This window comes from Sphaeramia orbicularis, chromosome 7 (genome assembly GCF_902148855.1).
Source record: "Sphaeramia orbicularis chromosome 7, fSphaOr1.1, whole genome shotgun sequence".
In the NCBI taxonomy this organism is placed as follows: Eukaryota; Metazoa; Chordata; class Actinopteri; order Kurtiformes; family Apogonidae; genus Sphaeramia; species Sphaeramia orbicularis.
In genome coordinates this window covers 30,652,963-30,671,442 of record NC_043963.1, presented here as the reverse complement: position 1 = coordinate 30,671,442, position 18,480 = coordinate 30,652,963, and the positions used below count along the sequence as shown (strand labels likewise).

The 18,480-nt window shown below is 40.1% G+C and overlaps 1 protein-coding gene across 1 annotated transcript in view; it reads left to right on the top strand.

The window, feature by feature from the left end:
• LOC115422067 (metabotropic glutamate receptor 7-like) overlaps nt 1–18,007 on the top strand; it is a 62,485-nt gene extending 44,478 nt beyond the window's left edge. Inside the window, exons 7-10 of the mRNA XM_030138121.1 lie at nt 4,139–4,278; nt 7,552–8,487; nt 14,352–14,604; nt 17,424–18,007. Coding sequence (XP_029993981.1) covers nt 4,139–4,278; nt 7,552–8,487; nt 14,352–14,604; nt 17,424–17,473 — 1,379 coding nt within the window. The 3' untranslated portion in view covers nt 17,474–18,007. The remainder of the gene's footprint in view (nt 1–4,138; nt 4,279–7,551; nt 8,488–14,351; nt 14,605–17,423) is intronic.
• The last annotated feature ends 473 nt before the right edge of the window (nt 18,008–18,480 follow it).

The window sequence follows — 18,480 nt, the reverse complement described above, 5'->3', positions numbered from 1 at the left end:
AGACTATACGCTGGAAAAACTGCTCTGGGATACACCAGCACTAATGGCAACAGTGCGCTGAATGATCCTGACGCACGGAAATGTAATGTCAAAAGGAGTTTTGTCATAGAAGGTATTACATGACTCCTCCTTGTGACTGGCCCCAAATCATCCTCTAGTTCATCTACAAGTTCTAAAATGGCATTGCTGGGCAGCAACGCTGGATTCATTTTAAGGTGGGGGGTCGTGGGGGTTGTTGGATTGAATGACTGTCAGGCACATAATTTTGTCACACTGTAGCCTTATGTCGGTGCGTATTTTTAATCACAATCATCAGACAAGTGGAAAAGTAGCCTACAAGAATGTGTGTATGTGTGTGGGGGCGTACATCTCAATTATTTTTTCTTCCGTCATTCCAAAAATGTTCATACAAGGGTGAAAAATGCGTTATCTGCGTCTTGTTTTATCGTTTCGATGTCTCCTTCTTGCGACAATAACCATAGCCATGTGTACACAATTACTCATACAAACGGTTTGCACCTCCCTTTGAGATGTGTTAAATATAGATGCAGTTTCTATGAGCAAAATTGCTTTCGGGTTTGATAAATCATTTTGCGTGTGCTAAATTAATATATTTATATTTTCTCCTCCCAGCACACGCACAATTGCGTGTAATCACCCGATATTGTGTATTCATTTCAGCAAACGTACTAACTGGATGCAGACGTGCTATTTTGCACCTTAGTAAATCAGTTTGTACATTTTTTTGCGTGTGCAATGAGTTTGCACATGTTTTTATACACACAAACCTTTTGTAGATCCAGCCCTCTATGTATTAATAGTCTCTGTCATTGCTTTATGGCAGTCGATAAGGGCTGATCCTCAGATATGTGCTCAGCTTTACCAAAAAGCTTTAGGAGGGTAAAAAAAATGAAACGATGGAACATCATCCATATATTTTGAATATTTTAATGTCTGTCTCATACAGAGCACTTTCACATCACTTGATCTTTTAAAGGCCTATCACTCCGCCAAGCTTAAAACGTATCAAAACTAAAAGCACGTAGCACTTGAAATATCATTCCCCAAGCTATTCATAGGAAATACTGTTACATGTTTTCAGCTGTAATATACTGAATATGATGGCCAGTAAGAAAAATATGTACAACAACTCATTAAAATACTCAATAGTTGGTGAAAATACATCTTCATGCCTTCACTCATTACCAATACAAATCTAACTTCACAAAGATGGGACATATGTTAGTGGAGTATTACATGTTTGTGCTTTTTCCAGGATGCATTTTACTTACACTAATTCAGTTTAAACAGGCTACTGATAAAGTTAACACAGTGACTCATTCTTTACAATTCTGTACGCAAGAATGTGTGAAAACTAACTTCTGTCATCGAGCTAAAGGCTAAAGAGCTGCCTGCCTGAAACACTGTCGCTATGGCAGCAGTGCAGAGCAGCAAAAAGCCCTCACATTTTAAGGTGGAACTGAAGAAACGGAATGCATGAGCGGTGCTAAATTTTTTAGGAGACCTTTACTTACAGCAGTTTCATGCATGTGATTGAAAATCTGCTGTCCAATCTCAATAACCATCTGGGCTTATGCTGACTTTTCCAAATTTCAAGCTCCTCTCCAAAAAAAAAAAAAAAAAAAAAGAAAAAAAGAAAAAAAGAAAAAACAATATCTCACTGTGTGGAGCTGACAAAGAAAGAGATCCATTTCACCTGAGCCAAAAATAAGAACCTCTACCTTTACCTATGGTGTTGTTATATTCTCAAACCTTTATACCAGTGAGTGTATGTTGTTGTGTTGTGGCTCCAGACGGCATATCTCACTGCCCCTTATTGCATTTAGACTAGAACCACGCACATTATCCTGTGTATGTGCCGCTGCTAATGTGTGTTTGAGAGCGAAGGAGTATAAGCCTCTTTGTTGATCTCCCCACTGCGCCAGAGTCACAGAGCTGAGGAGTGAGAGGCAAGAAAAAAAGGAGAGAATAATGATGCGAGAGAAACACAGCAGTGGATCCCCAGTCCACCCACACTGCACAGCACAGCAGCAGTGCACTTTTGTCATGTCTTAGTTCACAGCCACATGCAAATGCATAAATCTTTCATCTTAGACAGGGCTCTCGCTAAGGAGTCTACACAGACCATTTTGCTCCCTTGAAAATATGTGGCGATACAAAAAATAGAATAGAATTCCTAATGACTTTTTATCTGCACAGAGAGAAAACACTCCTTAATTATTTGCTCTAAAGCTGAGGAGCGCTAAGTGCCCAATCATTCATGTCACTTTACTGAATGACTTTGTGTATTTGTTGATACAGTGTTTTCTTTGCTGGTGATGGTGCCACAGCTTTTGCTCACAGGAGTCGATACCTTGTCAACATCTTTATACACTGTGTCAACAAGTTGACTTGTTTGGTGAAAACAGAAGTGACAGGATAGTGTCTGCCACCCACCAAAAGCTTTTTTTTTTTTTTTTCACAATGCTTTAAGTGAACTTAAATTAATTCTGAACACACATCATGCTTCATTTTCTGCCCCAACACATGAAACCTGAAATAAATTTGCAATCTACTTTTAAAGACAAAGAGGGACATGAGGGTTAGCTGACTGCAGCAGCATCATTTATGTAGATCATATGGGTATCTTGTCGTTATGCATAACAGGGGGATTGTGAGACTTAATCAACATGGTAATGGTCATTTAAAGTCTTACGCACATATATAATGCACAAATGTGTCACAGAGTCCAAAAGGAGATTTCAGGGCCTTTTCAACAATGTTTTATTAAAATGGCCCTGGATCCCTTCACCTGAAATGGGTTTTTCCGTCTTTCTACCTTTGCCTTACTTGTTTTACAAGAGTCTTTGGCCTGAAACTTTTGTACTGTGTTCAATGACAAATGTCCTTGGAAGTAAACTGGAGGGAGATAAAATTCCCCTCTGGCTTGGAAGTAAGGAAAAGGTGCTGTGGTTTTCCATCCAAGAGCCACAAGCTCTGTTCTAGATGCAAAAAAGACAACATCATGTTCCCAAAAGTGTTTAGGACACATGCTCCTAGTCCCTTTTCTACACTTTTTATAGCCAGAGCTAATAAAGTACTTAATTCCCATGCCAAGTGTGATCTACCCCTCCCCCCACACAGAGACACACCCCTGCCCTATTTCAGAAATGGTATCTCCAGTTGTGCCTACGAACCATTGTATGTAGTGCCAAGGTGAATAGACCTGAATGAATGCAGTGTTTCCAATTCATACATCTCAGGTTTGTGTGTAATACATATAACTTACCTCATCAGCAATGCAGACCTCATGTATAAAATAAAATACAACCGCTTTTCCCATTTATGCAGTTCAACATCTGCTGCGATGAGGGAGAGAGCTCATGTTGACTGACATCTGCATTTGCACACTGCCTTGGACACACCACATTCTGCAGTCACCTTGTGTTGTATTATTAATTGATTTCTACTCTTCCACCTACAGTATATATACATAACTGACAGGCCCTCAAACTCACACAAACACGTATTTAGAGGGGAAAAAAATTCTGTGTGTGTCTGCGGTTCTGTTTGAGCTAATTAGTGAAATCTTCAGAGCCCTGCTTGAGACAGGTTGCTCCACACTGGGAACAGATGGGGACCGTATGATGCTTTGGCTGACCTGTTTATCCCCCCCTGCTTCCTCCGTTGTTATTCATTGAGTGACTGAAATGCATTGGTTTTAACCCAGGAGTGTGCACTCATACAAAACCATCTAATATAACATGAGAAACCACGTATCTAACCATGTTTTGGGTATGAAAATGTATTCCTCCAGTGGTCGTTGGTGCAAACGTGATGATACATACGAAGCAGGTGAGGAGCTGTTATATTGGTCAGTGGGGAGTTTGCTTCCCTGACTGTGTAACCTAAAGGTATGAGATATAGGTCGTGGTGTTTGAAGGCTTTAACAGAGAGAAACACACACCAGCACACTGTGGTCCTTTGTGTCCATGTAGGTCACCACACAGTAAGAGGCTGAGGGTTAAAGGTTCATGTTTTTCTCATATTAGAAGAGGTGATGCACCCCATCTAACACTTTTCTTCCCCATTCCTCTGTCTCCTTTTGCCATATTTTTTTCTTTTCTCCTCTGTACAGGCAGTGCTGGCACCTCTGTTGTGTTTAACAAGAACGGCGATGCTCCAGGACGCTATGACCTGTTCCAGTTCCAGATGACCAACTCCTCTACCCCCGAGTATAAAGTGGTGGGGCAGTGGGTAGAGTCCCTCCAGCTCAGGGTATGATGATTTACTGAGCTGCAGTTTGCTTTTATGCTTGTAAATTACTGAAATATTTAGGCTCTGAATGCTTAAAAGTGTATAATGAGGATTTTTAGATAATCTTTGAATCCTACGTGTGGCACAAAGGTACAAGTAATTTGCATCATAAAAACAGAAGGTGCAGAAGGGGCTCTAATTGTAGTGGTTTAAATGGAGAGAAAAACTTAATTTACCAAGATGTTTTCATTTTTTAAGATGTCAGATTCACTTATATGCGTACAAGCCAAAGCATAGTTAACATTCCTAAAATGTGCTTTTATCTTGTGTTTGCTAAGTCAAGAGTTTTTATATTTACTTATGATTTCATCAGCAGAAAACAAAAATGTGCGAATACACCAAGAGGAGATTTTTTAAAACAGATAGGATCTTTGTGTTCCATCACGTTTCATATTCAACTTTTTTCTGCGCACGATGTAGAAGGATTAACATATAAGTGAGGACTTGACTTAAAGGTTCAACAATAACTTCAAAATAATTTCTTTAAGATGTTGACAGCAGAAAGAAGCAAGTAGAGGGAAAAAAAGACAGTGATGTTAGCTCTTGTTGTCTTGTTGGGGATCACTTACATCTCCCATCAGGCCTCCCACCTATTCTGGGGAAGAAAGCGGAAAGAAGAAGCACATGTTTTTAACAAAAGTGTCAGGATGCTTATGTTCAGAGTTTGGCACTAAAGAGGCTGATGTTGATGCTGCTAAAAAGTGACACCTGAATACAGACTAGGTGGCTCAGGTTTTACTGAATACGATGGGGTTTGAAATCAATAATAACATTTTTATCAGGTGTAATTTAATCTATTTCTCATGGAGAGAGATTTAAACTCTAAATACTTTATAGGGAAGGGATTTTAATATGAGAATATTCAAAGATGTTGCTCTTTTTGGCCTTTTCGGCACATCTGAAAGATAGCGGGTCCCTTGGGGTAACACCCTAGATAAGGTATTTTTCATTTTGTGGGAGCTATATGTAACTTTAATTCACCTACAAAAAAAGTACAGTCTAATATCAGCGTTCAGCACAGACCTGGAGACAGCTGCTGTGCTGCTTTTTAAGTGCAAGGTGTTGGTTTGTACCCAGTGCAATACATCTCACTGTCACAACACAGGAATTGGCCTGGGTGATTCATATGGACAATAAAGAAAGTGATGAGCGTTCTATTTTATTTTAGGGTGAGCACGGATGGAAACTGTGGATGTAATACGATTAAAGCAGAGCCAAAAATCCTATGCAATGCCTACGTAACTCAGATAATACAAAAATATGACATTTACATACAGATGAGTTAACATTTGCATAATGGCTCTCTGGATCACAAGAATTAAACCCAACTAAATCGATTTGATATAGCCCAGGTGGAAAAAAACATCTGTTGCTGGAGCTTTGAGCTTTGCTCTGTGTTTTTTTTTTGTTTTTGTGTGTGATTACAAACTAAATGCTGTTGGAATACAATTACAGTGCAATGCAATGCAATGTGCTTCTTTATTCAGTAGCAAATAAAGAGCATCCTAATTTAAAGGTTACTCTGCAGTAAACCATCTTGATACACTTTACAACCATAAATGAAGAAACTTAATGAAACGCTGTTTTAGCTCACATCCACTCAAATTACCTGTACAGTCAAAAACTATCACAAACCACAAATGAAAAGTATGGCAACCATACAAGTCCAAGGTGTCAAATCTTGCCTCTGGTCTCCATAGCAACAGAGCTGTTGGTCTCATTACTGTTTTCACATTGTGTGTAATCGGGAGGTTTTCCAGAGAGGACCATTCATTGTCCAAATAACAAATGGCACCTTCATGCCCCCAGATAAATGGCAGATGATAATCTATCTAGACACCATAGAAACAACACATTTGTCACACAGATACACACAAAACAAACACACTAGAGATGTGCTTTGGAGAGAGAACGAGAAAGAGTGAAAGAGTGTGTGCAGTAAAGGTGCTGCCCTGTGTCTACACTATTGACAGTTGCCACATTTAGAGGAGACTCTGCTATTTATGTCCACAGTTGGACTGGTGCTGCAGGTGTGTCATAACATAGTATGTGATAGATTTTCATCCGCAAGTGTTTAGCTGAGTTGGCGTCAACCATATAGCTTACTTATGAAAGTGTGTAACAGCACAGTACTTGAACATTGTTATTTCCTGATTATTTGTGCACACTTATGTTTAGTTAAATTCTGATTTCACTGATAATAATATTATTTCTTTACCAGACGTAAAGAAATATTAGATTTGTCTTCTCTGTCAGGGCACAATGCTTTTTCACATAGTGTTTATGATGCAGATAGATCACTTGACCCTCTTGAAACAGCTTTTACATTATTGATATTAGATCAGTTTGGGGAGAGATATCAATTTAACAACACCAGTTATAAAACAACAGTAATTTTATGTCCATATGTTGTTGTTTTGTGTTGTTTGTATGCATGGCTGAGACTACTGTGTGATGCTGTCAAACTGTTGAAACACTGCTGTTGTATATTTTATCTTTTTGTGCTTTTAAAGCCATAGATCAGTGCACTTTCATAATATATCAAAGGATCAGCTCAGAATATTTATCAAAGCAATTTTAGCAGCCTAACAAAATATGCAAGACCCCTCAAAAATTCTATTTCTTCATCGCGTTTACGGGTTTACTCAAGACTATAGTTTGAGTTTAAATCATGAAGCACCTCCGGGCCTTTTGGAGATTCAGAATCTCCAATCTGTATGATGTGTATGTATTCTAGACTTTTTGAATTTCATAAATGAAAATAGCTCCACAAAGTTTAAAATAGCTATTTTGCAATCCCAAGTCCCATTCGCTTCTTCGCTCTCATCACAAATTTCACACTTCACTGCCTCCTGTATTAAAACTTAATGTCTTTTGCATTTCTTCTTTATTATTTTTATTATTATTTTTTATTTCACTGAATAAAAGTAAGCTCTGTTGCCATGGTGATTTCAATTACTTCCAAGCATTAGAAAAGGTAATCCTTCTAAGAAATTGGGAAGAATGATGCTCTGCAGTATTAGGTTAATCATTTTCTCTACCACTTTTTCAGTAATTCTATTCTTTGGCACTTTCTTCTCTAAACATGAGGAGGGTTATAATAAAAGAATTGTCGTAACAGAGAAGGAATGTTATGTCATTCATAACCTTTTTTGCCATTTATCCTACATGACTCGTGCTTATCTGCGTGTTGCTAAGCCTCTCTTCCTGCGCTGTGTGTCATCTCTCTCGCAGTTGGAGGAGCTTCAGTGGCCAGATGGGGAGCAGGAGGTGCCTATCTCTGTATGCAGTCTGCCCTGTAAAACTGGAGAGAGGAAGAAGAAGGTAAAGGGCAAGCCATGTTGCTGGCACTGTGAACTGTGTGATGGCTACCAGTATCAGTTTGACGAGACCTCCTGCAGACTGTGTGCCTACAACATGAGGCCCAACCCCAACAGAACTGCCTGTCAGCCCATCCCCATTGTCAAACTGGAGTGGCACTCTCCATGGGCGATTATCCCCGTCTTCCTGGCAATGCTTGGTATTATTGCCACCATCTTTGTCATGGCGACCTTTGTACGCTACAATGACACGCCTATTGTGAGGGCATCGGGCCGAGAGCTGAGCTACGTGCTGCTAACTGGCATTTTTCTGTGTTACATCATCACTTTCCTCATGATTGCCAAGCCTGACGTAGCTGTGTGTGCCTTCAGGAGGATCTTCCTGGGTCTGGGTATGTGCATCAGCTATGCCGCGCTGCTCACAAAAACCAATCGTATCTATCGAATCTTTGAGCAAGGCAAGCAGACAGTCACTGCCCCACGATTTATCAGCCCCACCTCCCAGATTGCTATCACTTCCAGCCTGATCTGTGTGCAGCTGCTGGGGGTGTTGGTATGGTTCGCTGTGGACCCGCCAAACACCATTATCGACTATGATGAGCAGAAAACCATAAACCCCATGCTGGCCCGTGGAGTGCTGAAGTGTGACATCACAGACCTACAGATAATCTGCTCACTGGGCTACAGCATCCTGTTAATGGTGACCTGCACCATTTATGCCATCAAGACAAGGGATGTACCAGAAGACTTCAATGAAGCCAAGCCCATTGGATTCACTATGTACACAACTTGCATAGTCTGGCTGGCCTTCATCCCGATTTTCTTTGGCACAGCCCAGTCTGCAGAGAAGGTGAGTCACTTCTTTATTTTGCCTTCTGTGTCTCTCTCTCTGTCACCATCCTCCCTTTCATTCCTCCTGCCTTGTTGGTATTATTGTTATTATTATTAAAATTATTATTATTATTGTCAAAACACACACTGAGTATTAAAAGGGAAGGAGACCTTTGGTGAGCGTATAACTTATGGCTTGATTTTAATTTGATTCTAAATTCACATTCACACCAATGTGCTTGGAAACCCACACTAGAACCACCACAGACAAAAATAGTCATTTAGAGGCGGAGGAAGGGTTGATACTAAGCACCAGAATCCTGAAATGCCTGAGGAGTGACATGGGATGGGGGTGCTGGCAGCTCCAGAAGCCATTATCTTAGCTTTCACGCCTAGGGCTCAACATATACTATTATGCCTTATTCTAGAGATGGAGACAAGCAGGTTGAGGAGGTGGAGGAAGAGGAGGATGAAGAAGTGGAGGAGGAGGAAGGCAGGGAAAAATGGGGGTGTAAAGATGGGTAAGGGAAGTTTGATTCCATCTCTTGACAGCTGCGCTCTTCTCAACAAAGCGTTTGACATTGGGTGCTATTGAAGTTGATTGAGAATATGACATTTAGACCTTCTGTGCTAGTCATTGCTTATCTGGGCAGCAATGGGCAGAATACAGATGCATTCATCTGCTGGACTCATGAGCCGCGCGTGCTGCTTGGCAGGCCGTGTGTACAAGAAGGAGCGGAGGGGAGGTTTTCCGCTGACAGAATATCGATGCTGACAGGAAAGTGTTACTCCTAACCTTTTGAGAGGCACACCGTTCAATATCCTTCCTGCTAAGCTACCGCATGAGATGGATCAGAAAGTGATTTTCCTCATCTCAATTTGCTGCTGATTTCATAGATGAATTACACCCTCAGCAGCGATTAGGAGTTCATTATGTTACTCGCGGCGACTAGCAAGGCAGTAATGTGTTTATCTTTCCCCTTTATGCAGTTAACTCTTTCTTTGCACCTCCTCCTGTTTTACCGTCACCTCTACTTCACACTGCAGAATCTTGTAATGGCTTTTGAGGATGCATTTCTGTTTCGGTCCCTTGTTACGGCTGGTGTGAAGTGCCTTTGCATGTCTTCACCCTTTGCAAAAAAAATCCAGAGTGTAGTCAAAATAATGGGAAGTGATCACCGACTGTATATCCATCACTTTAGATTATTTATGCTCAAATGTCTCCAGATGTGCATGTCCATAGACCTTTGGAGGCTAAATGTACTAGTCTATGATTTGATTATCAGCTTAAACGTACTGCAACTATTTTGTTTGTTTGCTTACATGTGCATGAGACCAGAGCGATTTGAATCATCTTCCTCACATATACTGTAATAGCCAGGCTAAAATCCAAATGGCTGAATGTTATGTTAGTTGTGACTGGACTGAGTGGTATTTATTCAACTCAGCACCATTTAGATGCCCCTATTCTCCACACCTGTGACTCCCTCCCCTCCCTCTGCTGCCCATTCAAACTCATGTTGAGGGAAGCCATGCGAAAATGGTAACAAAAGATCACAGAGCATCCCTCTGCATCCTGTGCACCTGCATGTGCTCAGTCAGCTACTCAACACACTCAAGGTAATGACTGTGAGAATTACCAGTATCTAAATTGAGCTGTCTTCATGCCTGGAGATCAGCCGACTTTACAAACACCCCCCCGGCCTCTGTGTTAATGTTCAACCCCAGCACCGACACGTCACAAACACTGGCTCTTACAGGCTCAAAAGGTTATTTTCTTGAGGCAACAAGCAAATAGATGGGATGTTCTCTGCCACTGAACATGAGAACTCTTTTATTCTCTAATGTATTTGACCACAATACAGACAACTCCTTTACAGTTCAGAAGGGGAAGATGATGATATAATGAAACGTTTCTTTCCCTGAGGCACAGGAACTTTCGAGTAAAACACCCACAAAAATCAGTCTTGCATGAAAGTGAAATTCATGTCATAAAAACTTGCATACCTCAGTACATGTCTGGGAACCACTTAGGCTCCTGTAAGATGGCTTCTGTACCCACATGAACCCCTTGAAGACAGATCTTGCTGCCAAGTTACATTAGCAATGACCAAAGAAGCCAAGCAAAACTTTCTCATTCCAGTTGTCAGCAGGTAAAATGAAAATTACAGCATCTAATCCTCCTATCTCTCCGTACACCCCGACTATTGACACGAGTTGGACTTGACACTTGGTGCAGAGATAGGGAGTCTTTTGAAAATTATATGTGAAATTCTCCTGTCTATCACTTGTTTCATGCTTGAAACCTTCAGCAGATTGTACCAGAGGCAGACTGCGGGCGAAACACTAAAAGTGCACTAGGGAGAGTGGGAAAGAAAGAAAGACAGAAAGACAGAAAGACAGAAAGAAAGAAAGAAAGAAAGAAAGAAAGAAAGAAAGAAAGAAAGAAAGAAAGAAACACTTTAGTACTAAATATAGATAGAGTGAGGTAGGTATATTAATATACTTACTCAACATTAATAGTCTTCACAATTTAATATAAAATAAAAAATGTGAACATCCATAGTATGTGGGGTGATATTTTGGATTCAGTAACACTCAGCAGAAAGAGGTACTGTGCAAGAAATACTAAATAAAAGTTCTTACAGACATAATACAGTTTTATTTCTGTGTTTTTTTCCTACTTATCAGTGATGTCTACATTTTCCATAATAACCAAAGAATCACAATATTTCGCACAATTATCGTATTAGGACTTTTCATCAGTCATGCCACATGAATTTTTATGTTTTGAACCTGAAAGAAAGAAAGAAAGAAAGAAAGAAAGAAAGAAAGAAAGAAAGAAAGAACCACTTTAGTACTAAATATAGATAGAATGAGGTAAGTATATTAATAAACTTACTCACCAGTAATAATGTTAACAATTTAATATAAAATAAAAAATGTGAACGTCCATAGTATGTGGGGTAATATTTTGGATTCAGTAACACTCAGCAGAAAGAGGTACTGTGCAAGAAATACTAAATAAAAGTTCTTACAGACATAATACAGTTTTATTTCTGTGTTTTTTCCTACTTATCAGTGATGTCTACATTTTTGTTAATAACCAAAGAACCACAATATTTCGTACAATTATCGTATTAGGATTTTTCATCAGTCATGCAGCATGAATTTTTATGTTTTGAACCTCATAAATCTTGAACCTAAAGTGAACCTACAGTGCTTATAAATAATAAAAGGTTACATGTCTCAAAAGCTGATCTGTTAATACAAATGCTATGGAAATCACTGTCCAATTACATTATTAAGATTGTATGAATAGGAATTATATGGTCCTGTAGGAAATGAAATGCAAAAATCATGACTCATATTGCAATTCCAGTATCTTTCGAAAATAATCGCACTATAAATAGCCCTTGTCACAACGCTTTTCTTTAATCTTCAAGCCCTGAACCTTGTAGCAGGAAGTAAAACAGGAGGGAATGCCATCCACCAGGAGAATGGAGTCTCCAGTCCAGGACTTTGCAGCTGAAAGCCAAACGGAGTTATTCATGACATGAGCTGGGCTAGAAAGTAGGCCACCCAAAACAACATGAGACATCCAGGTAGTTGAGGGGAGACTGCAAATCTCCAGGATCCATTATTGAAGATATTTTCCAACAGGGCAGAGAGCATCCTAATTGTCACTTAGTGAATCAAGTCCTCATCACTGTTTGCATTTATAGTACTCAACCATACCCAAGTAAATTGCCTTTGCTCTAAGTGTATCCCTGGTGGGTGTAATTATGAGAATTACCCTCAACAGCTTTTTGTCTAAATAGAAGATATGTCATTTGTTGTGGCTGGATGTTGGCATTTGGGCTGTCAATGAGATGTAAAATTCAAAGCAGCCGTTTGATTCCTGATGAGGATGTTAATAAATCATCACTGCAGCTATAAATAGAGAGTTGCCAAGCAGTTGCAAAAATGACTTCATGTATTTATTTATGTTAAAGCAACAGAAATTAATTATGAATGTTCTGTGACAAGCTAAACATTCTAGTGGTGGGTGCGAGGGGCTAAGAATTTGGGTCAAGCTCATGAAGAAGCACAATGAAAAACCCTGTCTTGTTGATTACAGGCAGTAAAAAAAAAAGGAAGAAGGATTTGGTCTGCTCGCGTGCATGGCTGTTATGAGTATGTAGGAAACCTACATTGCTAAATGTGGTTTGTGTGTGTGTGTGTGTGGGTACGTCTGTGGTTTTGCTTGTGTGTGATGACTATGAGCAAGCACCTAATGCCTTTTGTGAGCCTGCTCCCGAATCAACTCTCCTGCATGGTCAATAAATCAGTTCTGATAGGGTCAGCAATGCAGTGTCTAAGGTATCAGAATCTCATTAAAAGCTTATTCCAGCCGTGTTTAGTTGCTTGCACCAAACTCTGTAGTGTTGCTATGGATACGAGACAGGTTACCAACTACCAAACATAGAAACACAGCACAGGGCGGGGATTCTGTGGTGATTGTACTTCACGCCATGTGTACTCAATGTAATGCTTTGATCAGTTGCCCCAAAATCTAATCATAAGCTCTACAAATTCATGGCTCAGGCATTTAGAAATGGCAAAGCATTCCTGTTATGCTCAGGTCAGGATGACAGAGAACAGAAGTGCACGGAGAAAGGCTTGATACAAGTATTGTGATATTCATACAGTTATTAATGCATGGTGTGCCAGCCACATCACTGCCTCTGATGCTGCTCCACTGAGAGACAAGAGGAGAGAAAGAGGCAGCTGAGTGTATTGGCATGTTGATGATATCAGGCATCCGAATGATTGGTGGAGATTGGAAGACAAAGCCACGACTGGCATGTAAATGAGTCGATCTTGTGTGAAAGAAATTACCATTAGTTGTGCTATTTACCAAGAAAAACTGTATGCAAATGGTGACATTTCTTCCTCTCAGTGAATCAGTGAGCATTTCACTGCTCTGCAGATATGCTGTGGTAGCTAATGTTTTTACAATTGTGTCCGCTCCCTGTTCACATTCCCAGCCATTGACTGAAAGGCAGCATATAAGTGACATCTGATGCTTTGAAGTATAGTAGATTAGTGATGAGGATTTGGTGACCTGCTCTCCAAATAATTTTTCCTCTTCAAGTAATTCTTTCTCCTCCAGGACCCTTAAATGAAAGAGGCTCTTACATGTGTGCTGAATTACCAACTTCACTACCTCTTATGACTGTCGTCAAAAAGACACTACATAAAATCTGTGTTTACCTAAATTATAGTGTGATCTAGGTTATGTAAGCTTAATTACAACCTGAAAATGTGACAGTTGTTATGTAATGTCTGTAGAGGAACGTTATGCACAAAGTATTTCAGCAAAGGTACCTGTTTATCGACATGAATGACAATCTTATGAATGATTTTCCCACTTAGCAGAGTAAGAGCCTTTCACAGCTGCACTCCACTGTGCATAGAGCTGCACAAAATCAAATGTAGCCCTCCTTTACGCTGCAGATGTGAGGTTTCTAGCCTATACTACCGTCTTTATTGTACGCTAGGTGAAATTTACATTAAAATGAGCCAAGCAAGCAGGTTCATAATAAAAGAAAGTAGTTGCATATAGACTGAAGATGGGAATGGTGAATACATGAAGATACAAATGAAAGGAAAATTCACTCAAACATGGACAGGTCCTTGTCCAATACTATAGTTCATCAATCTAATTAAGTTTGAGTGGAATAATGGAGAAAAAGCTAGTGCCGAGAGGTTTGGTTGAAGCTAGGGTGGTAAGCTATGCTTCTGCTTTTGACATTAATATATTCAGTCAGTGATTTTTTTTTACTGTTTGCTGCCATCGTATTCTGCATTAAAACTACTGTTTTTGCTGTTCCCTTTCAGCTGTACATTCAGACCACCACCCTGACCATCTCAATGAACCTCAGTGCCTCGGTAGCACTGGGCATGCTCTACATGCCCAAGGTGTACATCATTATCTTCCACCCTGAGCTGAACGTACAGAAGAGGAAGCGTAGTTTCAAAGCTGTTGTCACAGCTGCCACAATGTCATCACGTCTGTCCCAGAAGCCCAACGAGAGGCCCAACGGAGAGGCTAAAACTGAGCTGTGTGAGAACCCTGCAGCTGACCCTATGAGTAAGTACAGCAAGAAGAAAACACCCATGTGGGTGTACCAATAGTGGGCAATAGTGGGCTTTTTCTATGTCACACATTCTGAAGTTACTTCTGCAAACATTGTGCCAAGTACACTGGAGTTTTCTCACTAGCCATAATCAAATGTGTGAAAGCAAACACTGTATGTGCATACATTTCATACCATGTATTTGTAAGTTAGAGTGGGCACAAACTGCAACAAGAGCCACATTTACTGCAAGAGAGTCTCAATTGATCTGTAAAGTCAATTGAACGTCTTTCTATACTTTCTCATATTTCATTCTTGTACTTCAAAGTCCCATTCTAGCAGTTTAATTGGGTGGCTACTTTCTGTAAAAAGAGTGTATAATGTCTTATAAAAGGGATCCAGTTATTACCTTACCTGATAAATGGTTTGACCTTTCATCGTAGTGCACGGCAGTAAGCATAAGAGAAAATGGGGAGGCTTGGTCTGTAAGAGATTTGAAGAAGCAAGGCTTTGTCACCGGGAAAGGAAGGAGATAATCTGTCTCTGTAGCAGCGTGTTACTCATACTACCCTTCATCTGAAAGTAAGCATGATCCTGTTAGCAAACATAATACTGGGTATTAGTACATGAGGGGGAGCCTATATACTTCAGTAGATACTTTGTTTTGGATCAAAACACCACATTAGTAAAAGAGTGTAGGAAAGAATCTTTTTTAAAGAATGCCAAAGTTAGATTTTAGATGCATGTTTCCTCTGAGGCTCTTTGCTCTTCTCTAGTTGTCAGGATAAAGACAGGGATGACTGACAGCTCATGCAAATCACACAACACAGGCCTCTTCCCTGGCAACACTTCTAATCACACAGAACGATCATGGCACCCACAGGTCCACCAGCCCCTCAACCCCTCTTTGAATTATGCCTATGAGATGACAGATTTTCATGGGAATTTCTCCAAACATCCAACAGTTGCAACACTCATCTGTCATAAGCTCAATGAGCTTGTGTATGTGTGTATGCATACAACTGGGATGTGCATCTAGGCATGCAGTTCATTGTATGTTTACCAGAGTGTGACTGGATGCGAGCTGCGCACATACAAGTCAGAAAGCTGACGTTAAGTGTATCAGGGGATGGTGAGCATATCCTTGGCAGTCACACATGTGGCTCATCGAGCAAATGCACTCTGCATAGAGGGTGAAACCTTAACATCTGTCGCAGTACCACATCAAAAGTCCCCAAGCAGGGCATGCAGTCTCTGGGAGGCCCGCCCAAAAGTGCACCGTGTCATCTGTTCTGTATGTCTCTCACCTTCTGTCTCTCCTACATGGATGTCTTCTCGCCTCTTCTCCCCTCCCTGCATGATCTCTCCTCCTCTTACCCTTCTTTTTTAGCAGCAGTGGAAGTGACATTTATTAATGGCGAATTTATGTGCATGACCGCCCCGAAACCTGAACTGTGGCTCCTCCATCCCTGGAGACTGTCCGTCAATTCCTGTAACCATCAGAGCGCCAAATACCTCCCTTTTAGGGCCTATCAACGGTGAACAAAATGACTCTGAGTGAAATGTAGGAATAAAGAGCTCTAGAAAGATGGCAGATTTACATTTTTATCGATCGTATTGGTTTATCTTTATTATTACACCTCTAAAAGACAGATGGATGTCAGTGTAATTCAGAAATGAATCCTGAGCCATTTTACAAATACAAATACTCACCAGCTAAAAAAAAAATGGGGATATGCTGAGGAGCTAATGTTTTCAGAATAATTTTAATGTCCGGAACAATACGTAAGTGAGTGAAAAATTAGAACAAATGAAAATAAATATTAATTATGATACAACACTGAGTAATCACCGATAAATATTAAAAAATTAGGCTGATGTTACAGGAAGCTGTCTCAATCCCACACACATGAGCACACAGCATCTGGCTCAAAAAGACTTTCAAAAGCTTTAAAAGACTGTTTATGGTTCACAGCAAGAGTGTGTTGTACATTTACTAATGTTTTATTCATTATACTTGCCGGCCAGGACCACGAAATACAGCTGTAAAGAAATGGTGCGACTTTAATTGCATAGCCCATGGGAGTTGGTCACCATAGCAACATTAAAGCAGCAGAATGAGAATTTATAGCAATGCCTGTGATTAAGAAGATGTACATCGACCTTCTCCACTCTAAAGAAAGGAACATTCTCATGCAGATCCACACAAAGATACATAGTGCACATTACAGATCCCATCTCTGTACTTGCTGGACCATTGTGTTTATTCATATTTACTTGTACTAGTCTTTACTCTCAGAACATCCTGCCCTACAGTATCGACCTAATCCACAGACTGACTTCAAATCTAAGCTAAAATCCTTCTATAAACACATCAGAAAAAAATCCTCCCTCTCTCTGGCTTTTAGAAACTCAAATTGGTTCTCATAAAGATAGATATGCTCGAGGATGAACAAACACACAGCATCTAGGCACTCAGCCACATTCTGTTATGTTTCCATGGCAATCCAGACTGGGATCACATTGCTTGCCCTAGCATTTGTTAGGTGCCCACTTGTGTGGTGTTTGTGTTTTTTATCACTAGTTAACATCTGAAAATAGAAACCAAGGCTTTACACGGGGGCATTGTGAGTTGAAATGATACACCAAGCCAGAAAGTATTGCTGCTGATTGCACACAGCTGGTGTTAAGAATGCACAGCACAGTAGGAAGAGTTTGCTGAAGCATGGAGGATGATGTTTACTTGCTTCTGCTTGCGAATTGCATTTTTTGTTTTGTTTTGGTTGGTATTTGTGCTGCTCAAACTAAAGCTGATTTTCGTCTCTGTTCTTAGGTCAAGCAACCAAGAAAACATATGTGAGTTACAACAACCTCAGGATCTAATGTGCTCGAAACGAGTGCTGTTTGTCCTTCATCTGTGATGGCGACAGAGGATGAAACATAGAAACAGAAGAGCTAGACAGAGATAGGAGAGAGAGAGAGAAAGAGAGAGCACAGGCGTCCCAGCACCACCTGCATTACCTATGCACTCCAGGACTGTGGATAGCATCCAAACTACATCCTGAACATGATACATGAGTCCTGACAGAGACTTGCACAGCTGTAGGGCAGTGTGGTTGGGTCGAACAAGACTGTAGGTAAACTTGTGCTGTGGCCCCCTTCTCTATGACAGAGAACACCTTGCCTGCTAAAGGGGTCACTGTGAACGAGGACAGCTAACACAAAGGACAGCGGATCTGCTTTCAAGATATTTTCTTTTGAAATGTCATTAAAGCCATATTCTATTGGGGTTCCCATTATCAGATTTTTTTTTTTTTGTATTGTTTCTAAGTGATTTCTTCTGTGCCTATTTTTCTCAAACTTAATTTAATTACCTTGAACAGTAAGCTCTGCCACATACAGTATTTTGTTTTACGGGAAAAAAACAACAACAACTCAAATCCGTCCCAGATGATTATATTAGAGTGAGGGGCATTGTAAGTATATATTTTTTTGTAAATATTTGAGAGTATTTTCATGTTTGGAGTACAAAAATAGATATCCAGTCTTTGTTCAGTTGGATTTGGATGGTAATGAAAAGCACCACAAAGTGTTCACTTTGCATGTGCCAATGTATGTCTGTTCTATTTGATGTAAACAAAAAAAAGAGAAATAAATTCTGAAAATGATAATGAGCTTCAGTATCCTTCTGCAGTTTGTTTCTTTACCAGAACTGACCTTCATTGAATGACAGAATATGGCTTTAATCTGTTGGTGAATTGACTCCTCTTGTATCTGCAAGCATGTTTGTTTTATATAGTTTTCGTACTGGGTATATTATGCCTAATCATGGTGTGGGAAACATTAATATCAGAGCAATCATGCAAGTACGTTGTGATGTCTGTCAAATT